Source organism: Gavialis gangeticus, unplaced genomic scaffold (genome assembly GCF_001723915.1).
Source record: "Gavialis gangeticus isolate Ggan-Ray unplaced genomic scaffold, GavGan_comp1, whole genome shotgun sequence".
Classification (NCBI taxonomy): domain Eukaryota; kingdom Metazoa; phylum Chordata; order Crocodylia; family Gavialidae; genus Gavialis; species Gavialis gangeticus.
In genome coordinates this window covers 73,500,768-73,519,209 of record NW_017729022.1, presented here as the reverse complement: position 1 = coordinate 73,519,209, position 18,442 = coordinate 73,500,768, and the positions used below count along the sequence as shown (strand labels likewise).

General features: G+C 42.8%; 1 protein-coding gene across 1 annotated transcript in view; it reads left to right on the top strand.

The window, feature by feature from the left end:
- TBXAS1 (thromboxane A synthase 1) overlaps nt 1-18,442 on the top strand; it is a 554,439-nt gene that overhangs the window by 286,929 nt on the left and 249,068 nt on the right. Inside the window, exons 6-7 of the mRNA XM_019515381.1 lie at nt 2,859-2,975; nt 18,305-18,393. Of these exons, the coding sequence (XP_019370926.1) occupies nt 2,859-2,975; nt 18,305-18,393 (206 nt within the window). The remainder of the gene's footprint in view (nt 1-2,858; nt 2,976-18,304; nt 18,394-18,442) is intronic.

Here is an 18,442-nt window from a genome sequence, read left to right as displayed (position 1 = left end):
GAGTGACTCTGGAAGGTTTTTTGTTCTAACGTTAGTGTTCAGCACGTGGCTCAAGATCTTATTTGTGGTACGCTAATCAGACCTTGTTTTGAAGAGACAAAATCTCATGAGCAAACCCCTAATTTTGTTCTGTTCATTACTACTGTATATGAGTGCTTCACAAATTAATTGATGTTATGCTATTTTGAGGGAGGGTATTATCCCCATTTCACAGTGCATTTCACAGACGTGAAACTGAGACTTAGGAGAAATTATGGTCAAAGAATAGTCACAGCTGTTTAGGTACACCTAGGACCTAGGCTTTTAGAGCGGTCCACTGTACATTTTCAAAGAAAAGCTCTTGTTGACTTCAGTTGCATCTGTTAACTGTTTCACGTTTCTGCAAAGCGGACACAGTGGTTTCAAGTTGGAAACTAGGAGAGAGGAAACACGCAATAAATGGCCACTTGGGAAAGGTTTGATTTAGGGGACTCCCCTGCTGATAAATAGGAACTCTGTGATGGCAGAGGTAGGGGCATAATCCAGTTCTCCAGGGCATTCATTTATCTTAACCACAAGATCGTCCTTTTTTTCCCTGCAGCCCCCTCCTCATTCCTTGCACAGACCTTCCACCATCTGCAGCAAATGAAGCAGGAGTTCTACAGACAGCAACCTCTCTCAGTGCACAGCTCTGATTTATTCCCACAGCAGGTCTATTCTGTGCATGGGACAAAATGAGGGTTTTGTGGAAACCATAAAATAGAATTAGTTTAAAGGTATAGATAGTAGGGCTGTGTGAAGCTACAATAGTTGATTTGATTAGGAGGAAATTTGGCCTGATTTGGGGACCAAATCTTTGAATCAAATCGGGAGACTAATTAAAAGCTGGCAAGTGGTGGCAGCTCAGTCCCTGCTCCCAGTGGTGATGCAGGCATGGCAGCACTGGAAGCGGGGGCTCTGCCCTGCTGGCACAGGGGGTTCGGGGTGTGGGTTCGGCAGCACTTCAAATGGGTTTCTACCTTGCTACCACTTCCCCACTTCTGCCCGGAGCGAGCTGCACCTGCACTGCACCCCCGCCTCCCCTGCGCTGGCTGAGCAAGCGGCAGCAGGGCAAAGCCCCTGCTCCAAGTGCTGCTGTGCCCACATCCTGCCCCTCTTCCCAAGTAACGTCCCCCCCACCCCAGCTGGGCAACTTGTCCCAACCCCAATCCCTCCCTTCCTCATGACCCTTCCCTCTCCCCTTTGCCAACCCGAACACACTTACCATCTGGAGGCAGCTGTGTCATCTGCCTGTTTAGTCTATGTCTGAATCTCTGAAGCAGCACCAAATATTTTGGATCTGATTGAGCTGAATTGAATCAGGACAGTGACTCAAATCTCCGAATCAAATCACTGTCCTCCAAATTGGCCGAATCTGAATCCAAAGGGAATACTTGTCACTTTGCACAGGCCTAATAGATAGATGTGCAAATTATACATAGTTGAAAGTGGTAGGGATGCTGGGCTTACTGTGCATCAGCTATTTTGTGTATCCATTCCTATTCTATAGTAAGTGAAAGCTAAGCTGGAGCAGCTTACCTCCAAATTAAACAGGAATGTGCTACTCTGGTTTAGCTTTCATTTCCCATGAGATAGGAACAGATAAATGAAACTATTACCGTGGAGCCCTATATATGTTATAATCTGCCACTGCCCCCTGCCTTTTAATTTGGTTTAGTTTATCTGTCTGTGCCTACCCTAAAAGTGATTTGTAAAGGGAGCTGAGAAAACTCTTTCACTGTCAACAGTATGGATGTGAATAAGGTGCTCCATGTCTGTCTAAAATGTATTTATTTTTGATCTCAGGATGATGAATCCTAACCTGGGTCATAGCCTCCTCACTCTGTACTCCTATTGGCAGACAACCCACTGGTGTTCATAGCCAGCCTGTACACTGTCAGATTAGTGCCATTAGTTTACTACAGTGTCTAGCATTGCCAGGTATTTCAGAATATTACATTAAACCTTTTTGCAGCATAAAATACACTCACACATTTTACAAGACTTATGCAGTGTAGCAAGCCAGACATTGCTTCCCATACCACTTTATTCCAAGTTGACTGGCACAATTTTCTCTAGTGGGATTCCATAGTCGATTAGGCAGTACAAATTAGTGGATGTTGTGGGCATGCTCTGAATGGGAGTGAATACAATGTATCATACAGGAGGGAAAAGGCATCTGTTGGTCTAATAACTGATCAAATATTTCCATAGTAGGGCTGATCCTGACCTCATTATTCAGAGGGAACTCCAGTGACAGCACACCTAACAAGTAGAATTTTGCTTTCAGGAAGGACTTGATTAGCTCTTTAGTAAATATCTTGCAGTTACATATTCTGAAGAGTCCCAGAATTAACCTACCAGACTGACATACTAAGTACAGTCTAGAATCATGTCACCCATCAGGATCTTGGTAGGGAGCATCTGGCACCCATTTCTAAAAGGGAAGGAATTGCCATCTTTAGAAGGACATATACTCAGAGAAACTGGGGTTCTGTGGAAAATGTTGGCAATTGAAGAGTGTCAGAAATTACAAAACATGATGTGTCTGAGAATATAGTGTTAGGCTAGTTCAGTATCTTTGAAGGAATACACTGAAGAAAAAATCGGTCTGGTATTTCAGCTCAGTGTTTGTCGCAATATCCCAATCCTGTTGTTCACATTAGGTATCTATTGACTTTACTAGAATGATTGCAAGGCAAATGACTAGTTAGGTTACATTATATCACAAGGGTACCAGAATCATTCTAGGGTCTTGTAATTTTTGGTGAAACTAGATTGGTTTTCATTCCACTTGTTTAACTCCCCACGTCTGTATTTTTTTTTCTTTTTTGATTTAGACACCAGGACTAGTTTCCAAGCCAGTAGTTGACAGCATTCTCTGTCTGCGTGATCAAAGATGGAAGGAGGTCCGGAGCATGTTGACCCCAACCTTCACTGCTGCAAAACTGAAAGAGGTAAGATACAGCATGGAAAACTATCCTCTTCTAAAAGTGATCATGTCTTCTCCATTGGGAACATCTGTCCTTGTAGCCTGCACTTTAAGCATATGTAAATTAGGGCTGTGTGAAATTTTGCTGGCCATTTCATTCTGACACTGTTTTGACCAATTTCAAGGTTGAAACAGCAAAATCGGAAGAAAACAAAGCTGGTTGAAATAGCCTCAGAACAAAACAAGGTTGGTTGAAACATTTCGACCATAGGCTGGGGATGAGAAGTCAGTCCAGCTGGGCTGACTTCCCATCCCCTGCATGAGATCTGACATCCTCATCTGCTTGATTGCGCTGGGGGCAGGAGGCAGCCCAGCTGGGCTGCTTCCCAGGGCCTGCACTTGATTTCTTGGGCCTCCTGCCTCTGGCACGATCAAGTGCAGGGCCCCAGAAAGCAGCCTAGCTGGGCTGCTTCCTGTCCCCGGCACAATCTAGTGGGGGCACTGGGAAGCAGCCCAGCTGGTCTGACTTCCCACCCCGAGCGAAACTCAAAATGGTGTCAAAACAGCCTTTCTGTTTCGATGGAACAGAACAGTTGTCTCAACTCAAAATGAAATTCGATACAAAACACTGTTCCCTTGAACCGTTGAAACTCAAGGTGAAACGGAATAGTGCCATTTTGCACAGCCCTAATGTAAATAACCACAAATTTGGTATTGCCAAAGTATTTGCACCCCGATACATGCCACACATGTACAGTACATTTCAGTTCCTCAACTGGTGCTAATTAAATCCAAGAAGAGGTTTTTTCCCCAGTCAGCATGGGGGAGGGGAAAAGGTGGGGAGTAGGAACCTCATCTTAGGTTTCAGTACCAGCCTGGGGCACGTGGCATCACAGATCTAGCTTCAGCCCTTGACCCAGGACTGAAGATGGAGCTGAGACACTACCTGCCACAGACCAGGGTGGATCATAGTGTAGAGGAGGGGGGATGTACTAAGGAGATTGTGGGGGAGATCTGCAGTATGCTGCCTGAGGCTGAGTATGAAGGAGATAGCACTGCCTGTCCCCACCCCACTTATCTTCCTGGCCAGGTCTGGAGCTGCTGCTGGGGCTGGGGCCAGTGCCAGGGCTTCTGACTGCCCTGGAGCTTGAGCCGGAGCTGCTGCAGAAAGTAAGCATCAGGGAGCAGGGGGTGGAGGGGCAAACATCAGGATGGACAAGTGTCAGGTGTCAGGCACAGTTATGGGGCAGCAGGCACAGGCAAGTGGAAGGGGGCAGACAGAGGCGCAAGGGGAAAAGATCTGGCCTTTCAGCCCTTGCTGCTGCTTTCCCCACCACAGCAGTTGGGGGGGGTGAAGTTGAATTTAAGAGAACCCTCCAATAATTACCTTCTATATAAGGAAAATGGTAACACATAATTTTCCATGTATGGAATCTAATTATTAGGGGGTCATTTTGAATTTGAATGTGTCTTGGATTTGGATAAATGTGGTAAGTCCGTTGACTTCAGTAGAGCTATGCCGATTTCAGTTGGCCTTGATCTGATCCTGTAATTTACTCCAGTAAGAAATCAGCTTGCTCATAAGAATGTAGAAATTAAAAAAAAGAAAAGAAAAGAAAAACAACCTTTTATTTTCAAGAAGCAGCTGCTCTGATTGACTGAAGTGCAGAAAAGGTTATGGCTCCTAATCAGAACTTAGCTTTTCAGTACTTGCAAAGTCAGCAGCTTTCACTTCAACACACAAACCTTTTCAGCCTTTTTTCATTTCCTTCTCTTTTTATTCTTTAATCCTTTGATATAATAAAATAAGTCACTGGAACAGAATGTCATTGCCCGATAAATACCTCTGGCTGAAAATAAATGTCTCAGCAATGACCTGCTGCTAATTTTCTATAAATGCCCCAGCATTTATCTAGCAGTGGGAGACCATTACCCTGTGACAAAGTTCTAGTCCATTGACACAATATCTCTTAATTAAATGCAGAGTAATGATTGACTGGTTAAATTCTTCTCTTCAAAAAAAAAAAATCTTCCGTTTTGTATTTATGCTGAAAAATAAATATTCTCACTCTGATGCCCAGTCCTTGCTTGTAAAATTTTCCACTGGGCAGACGCTTGTGTTGTTTTGACATGCCTCTGTCGAAATCCACAGTAACATCTAAATGTGTCTGGCTCCTTTAGCTCTATAGACAGCAGTTGCTTAGCAACACCAGCTGTCACCTCCTTATTATGGTAAATTCTAATTGGCCATAAGCCTGGCAAGGACCGCTGATTAATCAGAACTGACAATATCATTGGTTATGCACCTAGACATTGACTCTGCCACTCGCTTGATAGCAAATTTCATAGACACTGGGATTTTTAAATATTCAAATGATTGTTCAGTAATGGTATGGCTGAAGACAAGAGTTTTGCATTTCCTTAGCGAAAATTAATCTCTGTTACTACAGGTCATCAACACAGAACAGTTCAGCTTTTTTGCTATTAAACTAACAAAACGTAAAGCCACTCACCCCACGGTTTGTGCAGAGCAACCCCTGCTGACTTCAGTCAGCCGTACTTAAACAGCAAGATTCCTTGGAAACGTTGCTTTGTAGAGGTGCATATATGTACCTCTGTGATTCTGTATAGGGGTTTGCAGAGTCAGTTATTAAGGGGCAGGAATAAGGGGAGAATCCTTGCTCCTTTTGCTGCTTTGGTAGTAGAGCAACACCACTGGAAGAGACGAAAGCAGAGTACAGACTGGCATCTAGTACCTAGCTCATATGTAAAAAATGTCACATTTATTAGCTTTAACCATATGTTCATTTCCAAACTGTTTGTTAACTAGAAAACCTCACTTATCCTACTCTGGCAGAGAAGACAAGGAGGGGAGTGAGTAAAGAATTCTATAAAATCTAAGGAATCAGAGGAGAGCATTCCTGGGAAAATGTTGCCTCTGTTCATGCTTGCGTGTGCGTGTGTGGAATGCCCTTCACCCTTTCCATAAAACATGTTATCTCCTGTTTAGGGGATCCCCGCATGTATCTTAAATTAGCTTGTTTAGTTGCATCAGCATTGTTCAGTATCTATTCTGTTTCTACTGCCTCTGTGCTTGCTTGTTTCCAGTAGAAAATGATGCATCTGGGGGCTGCGTTTTCCTGGTAGGGGTGTTCTTCATTCTCTTAGATGACTGTGTGTGAAATTAAATAACCTTTGAATGTGTATGCTTCTCAGCCCTGTATGTCGTTTTAATGCAGAAAAGTGATGGTCTGTTCAGGGATTTGAATTTAATGTGATTTAACTCCTCCTTCACACACGCCTTTCAACACTGCTTAATTTAGCAGTCATAGCAGGATTTCTCAAAGGAAATCAGTGCTCCTTCATTGTTACCCTCCCTTTTTCTTAAGCATCCCGTATTTAGTGCTTCCTACAGACCATTTGAAGTATTGCAGGGAAAGAAATACTTTTAGTACTGACTATATTCTGGCAAGGTCTGAAGCTCAGAGCCCTTTTATGTAATCAGTCCTGTTGGTGTTTCCATTATAAACTTTTCCCTCCTCCAAGGAGTTACTGGCATGCAGTTTTGGCATCTAAAAGCCTAGGCAAATTGTTTCTTTCATTTTTACCACACTAAACCTAAACATCACAGCTTGGTGTTTTGGTGCCATATCCAGGTTGACCTTGTAGAAGCCTAAACAGGACTTAACGCCCAATTCAGGCACTTAAGTCACAAAGGGCAATCTAGATCAACCCCAGTGCAGCAGCTCCAAAACTGCTTAGGTGCCTAGACTAGGGCTACTGTGTGTGCTTAGTGAGTCAGCCACATAGACATCTAGGCATCCAACCCTCCTTAATCTCTGTTGTGATCCAGATCATTGTGAGAAATGTCTAGGTTGTGACTAAGGCCCTGATTCCTTAAGTAGAGACAAAGCGTGTCTAATATGCTTTCAATGTGAAATAGTTATATGCAGTTCATTCCAAATGCCATGATTGATAGTAATGATGATGTCCATCTTCTTGGCCCAGTAGCTTAATGGGAAATAAAGTGAGATACGTAGGTTCTTGGTTTCTCTCACCTTGAAGTGTTTGAACCTTCATCTCCCACTTGCCAGGAGACTGCCCATATCAGCATATAAAATAGACTGGCAAGGACACTTTATCCTTCCTATTGAAGCTGGACCTTTTGGCAGCCAGGACTGCATGAGTCATGGGATCAGGTAGAGAGCAAGTAAGAAGGAGCTTGACTGGGTAGGCTAATGGTTAGGGCACTCTTGGGGAGGAAAGTCCTAAATTCCATTCTGTGTGGAAGACCTTGCATTTGTGTCCTGGTATGCTAATAAACTGTCCTGCAGCATTGACAGAGACAGCAAAAATTCCCATTGGTGTTGGGAAGTTGCACATTAACGTTGTAGATTACAGCACCACTCTGAGGACACCAGCATCTGGCGGCATGCTGTAAGTATGCAAACAGATGTTGCCCTTGTGTCACCATAAAAAAGTTTATGGAGGAACAAGCTGTAAGCAAACAGACATCCTTCCTCCTTTTTGCATTCCACGTGCCCAAAAATGTTGCTGCTACTAAAGGTAGTCACAGTTTGTTATTCCTTATGGGGAGGACACCTGTTTGCTTATTGCATGCCCTGAGAATCCTAAAAGGGACTCCCATGGTACCTCACTGCTATGCCCTGTCTTGGGGCACAGCAGCTGGGGTCACTGTCCAGCAGGACTGGGTCCCTGAAGCCCCAGGAACTGACCCTGCATGACAACAACCCCAGGCAATGACTATAACCACCAGTAAAGCTGATCAGCTGTGCTGGGACACACCCTGGCACAGCTGATCCCATTCCACAGATAACATCTTATTTTCTAAAAAAACGGGGAGTGTGCAACCTCCTATAGGGCAATAGCATAATGACTCTGCGCTACATACAACAACGGGACTTAAACAAATTGCACGTGAACCTGTATTGTTGCCAGTAGAATCCTGGTCCTTCTGTTTCAAAAGCACAGACTTCCCATACCAGCTACGAAGATTTATTTTAGTTCAAGTAATAAATCTGCTCTTTATCCAGGCTAGCCACTAGAGGAATAATGCCATATACACAATGCTGCCACCTTGCCATAGGGCTCAGGCCAGTGTGCCTTCTCATGGGAGCAGTTTTTCTTTTTGGTTAACTAAGAAGGCCTGGATTTGACTCTTCCCTTCATCTTGCATTTTTTGAGGCAGGGGCATAATGTCATTAAGAAACTTGCTAAGCAAAGTTGAGGAATTTCACCCGACTAGATGTTAGGTCCATGAAAAAAAATTACCAAAATCCCAGACATTAAGCAGACAACTACAACCAAAAAGGTTAAAATTGGCTTATGTTGTGAGCAACTGAAAACAGTTAGTTAAACAATTGTTAGGCAGTCACAATAGAAATTACAGCCTATGTTATGAGAATTGGCTTTTATTGTTTTTCAGAATTTTCCATGAGGCTTCTACATCTTTCCTACTCAGTCTCCCAACTTTCTTGCACTAAGAGTTGAATACTGTTTGAATGTTGTTTTTTTAATAGAGTTCCATATGCTGTGCTATCTCCCTTTTAATTTCCTTTTTCTAATGAATGCACAAAAGCTAGTAAAACAGTTCACTCTTCTTGGATGAGGTTTTAATGCTTAACAACATTAGACATTCAGACACCATAACTGTGAGTGAAATGATATAAAAAAAAGAAACGCTGAAGTTCCAACACTGCAATCAGATCTGCTAGACTTCTATGTGCAGCCCATTGGAGCTACTAATAGGGTTAGTCATTGATTGTAAGCTTTTTGGGATGGGGCTAATGTCTTCCTTTGTGATTGTCCAGAGGCCAAGAAGAGGAGGTATGTGACTGGGAGGTTATTGCACTGAGCGCTACTCTCATACTAATAATAAATAAAATAGGAAAGAGCAAGTACTGGATGAGAAGTCAGGAGATCTGGGTTCTGTGCCCAGCTCCGCTGCTGACTTCCTGAATGACCTTGCAGAAAATCACTTAAGCCTCTTGTATCTCAATTTCTTCATCTGAAAAATGGGAATAATAATAGCTACTTCACAAAGTTTTTTTTCTAAGGTTTAGTTCAGTCATAACGTTAGTCAAACGCTTTGAGGTCTTTGGAGAAAAGAGCCTTTATAAGTACAGAGTACTATCTACTGTTCTTAGGCCTTACCAGATACTGCATATTAAAGCATTAAAATATGTTAAGACGCTTGATCATGCTGTAGTGATCCTGGTTCCCTACTTAGCATTTCTTGATAAAAATAATGAATGAGTGTGTGATGATCCCACAGTTCTGCCCCCTTGTCAGGGTTGATAAATAGCTCTGCTCTCTCTTACAGCCAACACCAGCAGAAATCTATTGATTTTTATTTATTCTGATTGTGCTGCAGTTCTCTTGTCATCGCCTATCAGGATACCTGCAGTTCTTTCCACCACTGTCACCCATTCAAACCAAAAAATCAAAGAAATGTGCGCCATGTAATGTCGTGTTGTCCTCAGCAGTCTGTGAGGGGAGGAAAGGGCTGGATTTGATGCTGTTCTTCCACTTGAGGTGGGTTGCAGCACAGACCTTGTGATGTTCCAACAGAAACCACGGAAACAAACCCTCTTGCAGATCAGCCAGGTCAGACTAATGGGTACAGTCTGACTGTGAGAGTTATAAGTCTGGGGCCCCTCTAGATGTTCAGGTAAAGGTGTGATAGGATCTGGTGTGTGATCCAAGTGCATGGCAGGAGGTATGATTGTGGGATCCAGCAGCAGATCCTGTTACACCTTTATCTGAAAATTTCCATGCTGCTGTAGCTGTGAGCCTCCTTGGCTGACCAGGCTTGCAACCAGGGCAGCATTTCACACGCTGCTGTGCCTGTGAGTCCTGCCGTTGATGGGACTCCCAGCTGCCGCGGTGTCCCAGGTACTGTCACAGATGCGAATCCCAGCAGTACCCCACACATTGTTGTAGTTACAAGTCCCACAGCTGACGGGCCTCCCAGATGCAGCAGTGCCCCACACATTGCTGTGGCAATAAATCCTGCAGCTGACAGGACTCACAGGGCACTGCCATGGCTGGAAGTCTCATCAGCTGTGGGACTCACAGCCATGGCAGCCCATAGTGCAGCCCTGTTGCCTGGAGTCCTGTCAGCTGACATGTTTCCAGCTGCCATATCTTGTTACACTGCAAATTAAAGCTGGATAGAAATGTGGAGAGGGAGCCTGGGAGGAGCTCAGTAATGCACTCAAACTCCTTATATATTTATTAGCCTAAGACACTGGGAAAGTGTCCCTTAATATACAGTAGTACTGCTCAGCAAGATAATGTTGCTTCTTACTAGAATATACCTATATATGCTCTATACAATTTGGGCATCTGGAATAGTTTATCCATGTCTTCATTTGTCATTAGGAAAAGCTATCCCACTATTACAAACAGCGAATGGCATATTGAATTGGTTTTAAAGATAAATTGTTTTTCTCTGAGTTTTTCTTACATTCCTTCTTTTTTTCTTTCCTGCCCTTCTTAGATCATTGATATCACTGAAATCCCAGCTAGTCAGGCCCTTCATTTGGGGGTCTGACTAGCTAACTGCAAATGGATTCATTCTGTCTTCCCTGGTGCCTCTTTACAGGGGAGGGAAGTTGGTATGAGCCTGCCAAATAATACCAGCCTTTGACTCTTCGTATACTCCCACTTAAGACATCTCCCTGGTTTTTTCCCTTGGCTCTACCTATCTTTTTTCCCTCTTGGTCAGCTCAACTGATGTGGAGTTTTTGTACTGTAGCCTCTTGTTGCCAGGATTAGGGTACAGAGTCCTTAGAACAGGGGCAGGCAATTATTTCAGGCAGAGAGCCGCTTACTGAGTTTTGGCAAGCTATTTTGTAGGGGCCCTGTAGGCCAGATAGAATGGCCTGGTGGGCCACATTCGGCCCGCGGGCCGCATTTTGCTCACCCCGCCTTACAATGAGTCCCACCCTCTTGACTCAGGTGCAGCTTAACCTACCTGCTGACAGCATTTCAGCACCAGTTCTTCATGGGCATATCATTCTTCTCTCTTTTGCTCAGGGCCTAATCCAAGGATCATTAAAGTTAATGCAAATCTTGCTGTTTCTTTAATGGATGTTGGAATAGTTCTGGTGTCCTGAGTGGGTGCTACATGCTCCCATGTTTCTCAGCCCTATTCCCAGGAAAGGTAACCTGCCTAGAAAATTAGACGAAGTGCCTGTTAGGTCAGCATAAAGTGTTGGTGGGTCATGGTCAGTCAGTTTGGTCCTGGTGCTCCCATGGCACTGAATTTATAAGCATGTGTGCGTAAAACTCTGTAGATAGCAGTCACTGCAGTAACTAAGAGATGGGGGTCACAATTTGAGGCCCCTTTATAACAAAGTGCATAAGCATGCACGTTGCTAAACTGGGACATGAATGACAGGGATGAAAAGAAATATTAATAGTTGTCTCATTGACTGAGTGCAGTCCATCCTGGAGACTGAATGAGGCAGGAAGTCTGTAGGTCTAATAGTGCAGGGTAGTGTAATTAAAGACTGTCATAATCCATACATGCAATGAGGCAGAAATAAGGTTGCACAGACCTTAACTCTGGCATATCCAAACTTTTGAATGTTTGACTGCAACATTTGTAAGATTCTTTTGTTATGGTATTTTTGGTATAGTATCTGTCCATATATGAAACATGGGCAAGCATGAACTAAATATCTATGTGTATATACACATGCATTCTCACATGCTATAATAAAATTGTTTGTGTATCTTACAGTTTAGCTACATATATTTTCAGGTGGGTTTGGTTGTACCCTCTATCCTTAAGGTTGTTCTGTATTACCCATTAACAGGGCCAAAGTGTATAACTTTGTCAAAATTTAACTATTTAAACTGTAATTGTTAAATGCTGGAAGTTTGCCTTTGCCTCTGCCTCTGCCTGTCCCTCTGGCTGATTTTTTTAAATTTATTATTTAAACGTAACTGAAAACTGGTCAGCAATTTCTGAAAACGAGATGGGAAAAATAAATTGTTTTGGTCATGTTAACAAATTCTGACAAAATGTTTGAGTAGCGTTAGCATCCCCATAATTTAAAGCAGAGTCTTGAAATTTGACAGCATAGTAGCTTTTGTGTCAAGGGAATTGTGAGTGACCCTGGCACGGGTAGCCTGGGTAGATCACCTAGGTTGGGGAGCTGGAGTCAGGCACCAGTTTCAAGATTGCAGGAACAAAGTCAGAACCGAGTTTAGGAGCCAAAGGCAGGATTAGGTGTGAAAATCCAAGCAGGCCAGTGGCACAGCATGGCAATCTTTGCCCAGACAGTTTGCTATCTATTATAGGCTTATAAAGGGCAGGGCCCTCTTCCTGTAGCCCTGAGGGATGACTCAGCTTACTCCCTGACTCCTGCCAGCTGCGACCTGGGGCTGGATCCTCTCCAGCTGGGCCTGGGCTCATTACAGATGTTTTGTCAGCCTTGTGAAACTCTACCTAATTTGGCAGGACTATGAATCTTCATACAGCCGGTTCACACAGGCTCCATAGATGTTTGATAGACCCTCATAACAAGTCTTCAATGATTCTGTCTGCAATGTGTAGACTCAGTCTTGCATCTGAGCAGCAGTTTCTCTCCAATTCTGTTCCAGGCTGCGGTTGGTAGAGATATTGTTTCTTTTGTGCTGTTGGTGCCTTTCCATCCAAGTAAAGTGGAGGAGGAAGCTGCCCAATGTGGATGCAGAGGTGGCAAGGTATAAAAGGAATATTTTGGGACAAGGAAGGAAACTGGGACCCAGCTGGGCAAGAAATCTAGGACTAGTAGGATGGGGCACAGGAGACTGGAATTGGTTGGGTGAAGATTGAATCTGAGAGCCAGTAATGTGAAGGAAAGGTGGTAGGGGAAGTGGAGACAAATCTGTCAAGGAGCAAGCTGTAGGGGGAGACTGTGAAGGTACAATATTGAATGAGAAACCTGGGAGAGAGATTGAGATGGGAGACAAATGAGGATGGCAAATGTGGAAGGAGGGAAAGGGAACTGGAAGCCAGAGTGGGGGAACAGATGGATTGGGTGATGACTGGAGCAAGTGGGGTGGAACTGGAAATGACTGGGCAAGGAGACTGGGAATGCAATGTGAAGGCAGAGGGTCGTTAAGAAGCAGTCAAGTCTTTGGGGGACTGGGGGAGAAGGCATAATGGGCAGAATAGTTTGTGCCCACTAATGCATATTCCCCATCAGGACCTGGAAAGGAACCCAAGGTTTACAAGTTTTGCCTCTTCTTTTGTGTCAGCAAACCATCATGAACCAACCTGTGCATGTCATTCATTTCTGGTGCTGGTGCACAGGCAGGAAAGCTGCCAGAAGCTCAAGTGGCAGAAGCCAGTGTGCTGGTTTTAAAGCTTCCAGCCTTGCTCACTGGTAGTGTGGGTCTCAGTGGGATGCCCTATGACAGAATACATGGAGAGGGGTTCAGGTTGCTTCTTTAAAAACCTAGGAAATTATGCATGAAAGACTATTAATAATGTCATTACAGGTTTGAGTCAAGCACTCAAAAGTTAGGAAATGCTGGAATGAAGGTTGCCTATAGAAGCTTAACTTATCCAGTGTGCATATGCATAAAATTTAGTTTTTAATTCCTTGATCATGTACACTGTGTTCCAGAGGACTCCTGCCTAGGTCACCACACTGGATGGGTTCTGCTCATCAGTACTTTGTTGTATTTTGTTCAGTGTGTAGGTTTAGGCTTCATTTTACTGTGTGCTGTTGAAACCCTGTTCTGAAGACAGAATTAACAATTTCTTCCTGGGCTTTTGTTTGAAACTCATCTCTATAGTATCTCAGTACTCCCTACATATTAATGGTGGCATTATCCCATTTTACAAATGGGGACCTGATGCAGAATGCTTAAGATTAAATGTATTTGCTAATTTTGAATGCCATTTTGGGAAGCCTACAATCTGATTTTTCAGTGCTAAACACTAAATAATAGCTGATCTCTTCAAAGCACACCTCCTGTTGAATACAATTGTAGCCGTGAATTCTCAATACATCTGCGTGTTAAACCTGAAGATCTCAAGTCAGGCATCCAGAAAACAGCAAACACAGTGTATTACTGATCATCAAAAAGTTGGTTTTAGGAACTCACTTATATTCAGAAAAAGACTTTCTGGCAGACGTAGGGTGAGAATCAAACTGTTCAAGGCAGCATGAAACTGTCTTAAATGTGATAATGTCTTCTTCCTTCTTACAATTCTGTCATTCACTGTATTCATTACAACTTTTGCAATCAATGCCCTACAGACAACAGCTTCCTTCACCCCACAGCCCTCATCCATACCTAGAGCAGGTGAGTCCTGGGCACTGAATGATGAAAGGCGCCTGTGGAAAAAATGGCCTCTAATTACATAATTAAAGAATATGTTGTCATGTGCATGTGCAAAAATGCCAAAATAAAGCTGCACAGAAATCTTAATTCCACCATTTCCTAATTTACGAGTGCTTGGTTTTGCACGAGTAGTGTTTTTCAAACTGTTTTTTTCTTTCTGTTCAATATGCTAGTTAATATTTATTTTACATGGTGTTGCTGTGGTTCATTTATTAATATTAGTTAAACAAATGGAAGATGGAAAGTGCTAGGTAAGTGCTAAGTATTATTTTTACTGTTCACCAGACCATATAATACTCCCAGCTATATTGTAGTAATGACTGCCCAAGAGCAATGCATAGTGACCGTGTGAATATCTGAGTGATTATTGATGATGATACCCAGTTCTATGATATTGGCTTTTAATTGCAATTTTAATACAGAAAGTTGGCTGTCAAAGGCTGAGGCAGTTGTTATGGAAAATCACTGTCATGACATCATTTGGTTAGAAAATAATGGGCCCTTGAGTTGGCAAAGGGCACCTGGTGAGTCCTGTGGGCCTTCCCCTATGCGTCATGACAGGAGTTTTATATTCCTGAACTCCAGTTGACACCACATTGATTTACCCAACAAAAGAAGGATCATGCAGCCCCCATCCTTAACCTCTGTAGTGGGGAGGAAGAATGAGCAAGAGGAGCTGCTGCTCTCTACAAAGACAGATCATGCCATGGAAATGCTTCTTCCTGCCTACAGGGGCCTTGCGTAGAGAGTCTCTAGACACTCCCATTGACATGGGGACTGTGGGCAGCAGTACAGCTGGGTGATAAAAGGAGAAGGAAGGGAGTGTTGGGATTGTGAGGGTGTGGAAAATAATAGTTTCTAAAGAGATTAACTAATAAGACATGAAGCCAACCTGACCTTGGACATTTTGCTCGTTCTTTTGTTTGAGAGAGGTTTTGAGTGCAATTCCTTTGTGGTAGAGAATGTGTCATTTTTCTTCCTAGTTTGAGTGCTAATAATAAGGCAAGTAGTAATAATAAATACTAAGAATTCTAGCTAATTAGAGGAGTGTGACTGTGATGCTTTTGAGCAATTCAGATCTCCCTACATACTGCAGTATCAGAAACTAATTGTTGTTATGTGCCAAGCAATGTGTTGGCAGGATTACACAAAGAAACCCCAACCTCCAGTGCTCTCCTTTGGCAGATAGAAATAAATTTGGATGCTGGGCTACTTTAGCCATTAGATAACTGGCAGATCAAATATTTAAAAGGAGCATATTGTTTAGATTTCAGTCCATTATGTTACTAATAGCCAATCAGAGGGCCCAGCAGCTTGAGCTTATTTACCCACCAACAGCAAAAAAAACCCCTTAAGTCATGCAGCTTGTGCACTTTGATTGGCAAACGATCATCTATAGAAGTGTAGTGTTCTCCAGGGCCATCCACTTGCTGTGTGTATTGCTTTGCTATGTTTTCTAAAAAGTTCGAGGCAGCTTCCTTCTTCCACCACCCTTTTTATTTAACTTGATTATTAAACAAAGAGCTTAAATTATTCCAAATTAATAAATGCCTCAGTCTGGGGTCCTTGTGTTCAGCTATCATTAAGAAGTGCATGCCATCCCTAGGGAAAAAAATGCCTTTGCAGATACCCTGTATAGTTTCCTCATGCAAATAATTGTCCTCCTAGGGCAGTCCTATTCCTCTGCATTTCCTGCACAGCCACAACAAATCAAATCCTCATGGACCTCTACATTTGCCCACAAAGTTATTTTATGGGTAGAAATAAAGAGTAACAATATTCTGAAACCTTAAAGGTTGGGAGAGTATGGGAAGTTCAGCAGTGCAGTGAGATTCATCCGAGCCAGCAATAACTTGTGCAGTGCTGAATGAAAAAAGATAAAAATAAAGGCAAGAAAGGGAAGATATAAAATTATCCCCATATCTTTGATAAAGAACTGTTAAAATACAGATTTTCATTTAATTCTTCAGGGTTTTTGTTCAGTAGAAGGGTTTAACCCGCAGATTGGGAAGCATTTTTCACCAGTCCTGTCAGTTTAACAACATGTTAATTCCTTTGAATCACTTGAGAAGAAGCTGTTTCCAGGAAACCTTTCTTGGGCTGCCAAAAGGGTAAGAATGCTGCCTTATATTATTGGTTGTATCCCAGCCTCCACAGCTAGTGTTGCAGAGTGATCATCTGGATTCATCAGAACTCAAACACTCACCTTGCAGGTTTCCCATTATTAAGACTCAAATTAGCTTTGTTTTCAACTGCAGTAATAATGACCTCTTTCTGAAAGCATCAGCATGGCCCCTCAGGAGTGACTACAAATATTCCTGAGTCAGAATCATGCCTTCAGTTAAATGTGTTGGATGCTCGTCCATTGGTCTCTTGGCTGGTTATGCTTTTGCCCATGTGTTAAGATGGCACTGTTCCTGGGCGCAGTATTATGCCAGTTTCACAGAGGCAGAGGTGCCAAGCAAAGTGGACTTGGATGGGCAGCCTGCATTGCTCTCATAGTGTAGTGAGAACATGCAGTAAGCTATCTTTTGTTTCTTTTGGTAGCAAGAATGTCAAACTAGAAGCATAAGCCTCTTGGCTTTTTTTCACGTTTGTTTACATCCACAAACTGAATTGAAATGAGCTACTTGGACATGAAGAAAAGGAATCTGTAGGATTCATAGATGTGTGTGGCTGCAGATAGTAGCAGCTTTTATTGCTGTGGCTGTCTGGAATAAGCACTGAGGACAATGATGCATCAAATTGTAGTCTATAAGGAGAACAGTTCATAGTCCCTGTGAAGAAAAGACTATAGCAGTTGAAGAGGATGTATTCATGTAAGGACTACAGCCAAAGGAGTAGTCAGCCCTCTCCCTCTTCCACCCCCTGCTTCACTCCACTACGCATTTATGATTGGTGTCTGCTACCTTTTCATGTATAAAGAGATGTACATCAATACTGAATAAAGTCTTAATCATTTTGTATGCTCCTAGTTTCTATGAAAGAACAAAGAGGGATGATTTTGCTGATAGCCATGACCAGGTCAGAGTTAGATCCACAATTGACCATTGAAAGAACAGCGAGAACATTTTAATGGGCATTAGCTATGTATTGAGAGCATTTTAATGGGTTTTAACTATGCATATGTCCATGTAGTAGCAATCATTATACCTGAGAATCCCTGTTCCCAGGTAGAGATGACACTGTTCTCTGTAGTACTGTATATGTATATACCACGTAACAAAACTCATTGACTTCAGCAGGAGTCTACAGAGAAGTAATAGTCCTTACAGGCTTTTCTCTTTGCAGGATTGTGGCCATTGACAAGATGCACTTTCTGTCATGGAGAGTATACAGATGAAATATACCCTATCAGTTAGTCTTTATAAGTCACCATAGCTGCTTACAGATGTGAAGAAAACTCCCCCAAAAGCTGCACTTTACTTTCAGCTTGATGCACCCATGCATCGAGCACAGCAGATGTCCAGAGGCAGCATCATATTAGTTTGACCCAGCTCGCCCAATGTCTGTATAGATCGTGTACCACCCAATCTTTATAGATGCTGGAGTCCCGGGTCAAGCTAACACATTTCCTTTTCTGGAAAATGGTGGGGGGCATATTTCATGTCTGTCAGTGCCCCATTTGATTTGGTTTGGGGCACAATGGAGAAAGGAGAGGCTTGTCTTTATTTCTGACAACAGACTGTAGGCACAGTCACAGCTAGAAAGGAACCTAAATTCAATGGGTTCAGATAAGCCTTTGGGTTTCCTGACATGAATATAGCCAGTGCAATAGCCAGTTGGTACAGCTGGCAGATTCTCAGTGATGTCAGTCTTGAGAAACAGGGGACTTTTGCTGTTGACTTTTTATGCGCCTATTTCTAAGATTCCTGCTTAGCCCCTGATACAGATGATCTTGAAAGTACCATACCACCTACTGTATGTAACTAATTTAGAGGAATTGATTGTATTCTTAATTATGCCACATGTGTTCTTTTCTAGATGACTCCGCTAATAAACCAAGCATGTGATGTCTTGCTGAGTAATTTGAAAGTTTTTGCAGATTCTGGCAAGGCTTTTGATATCCAAAGGTACGTTGAAAACACTAGAACAGAGAATCATTTTTTTAAAAAAATACCT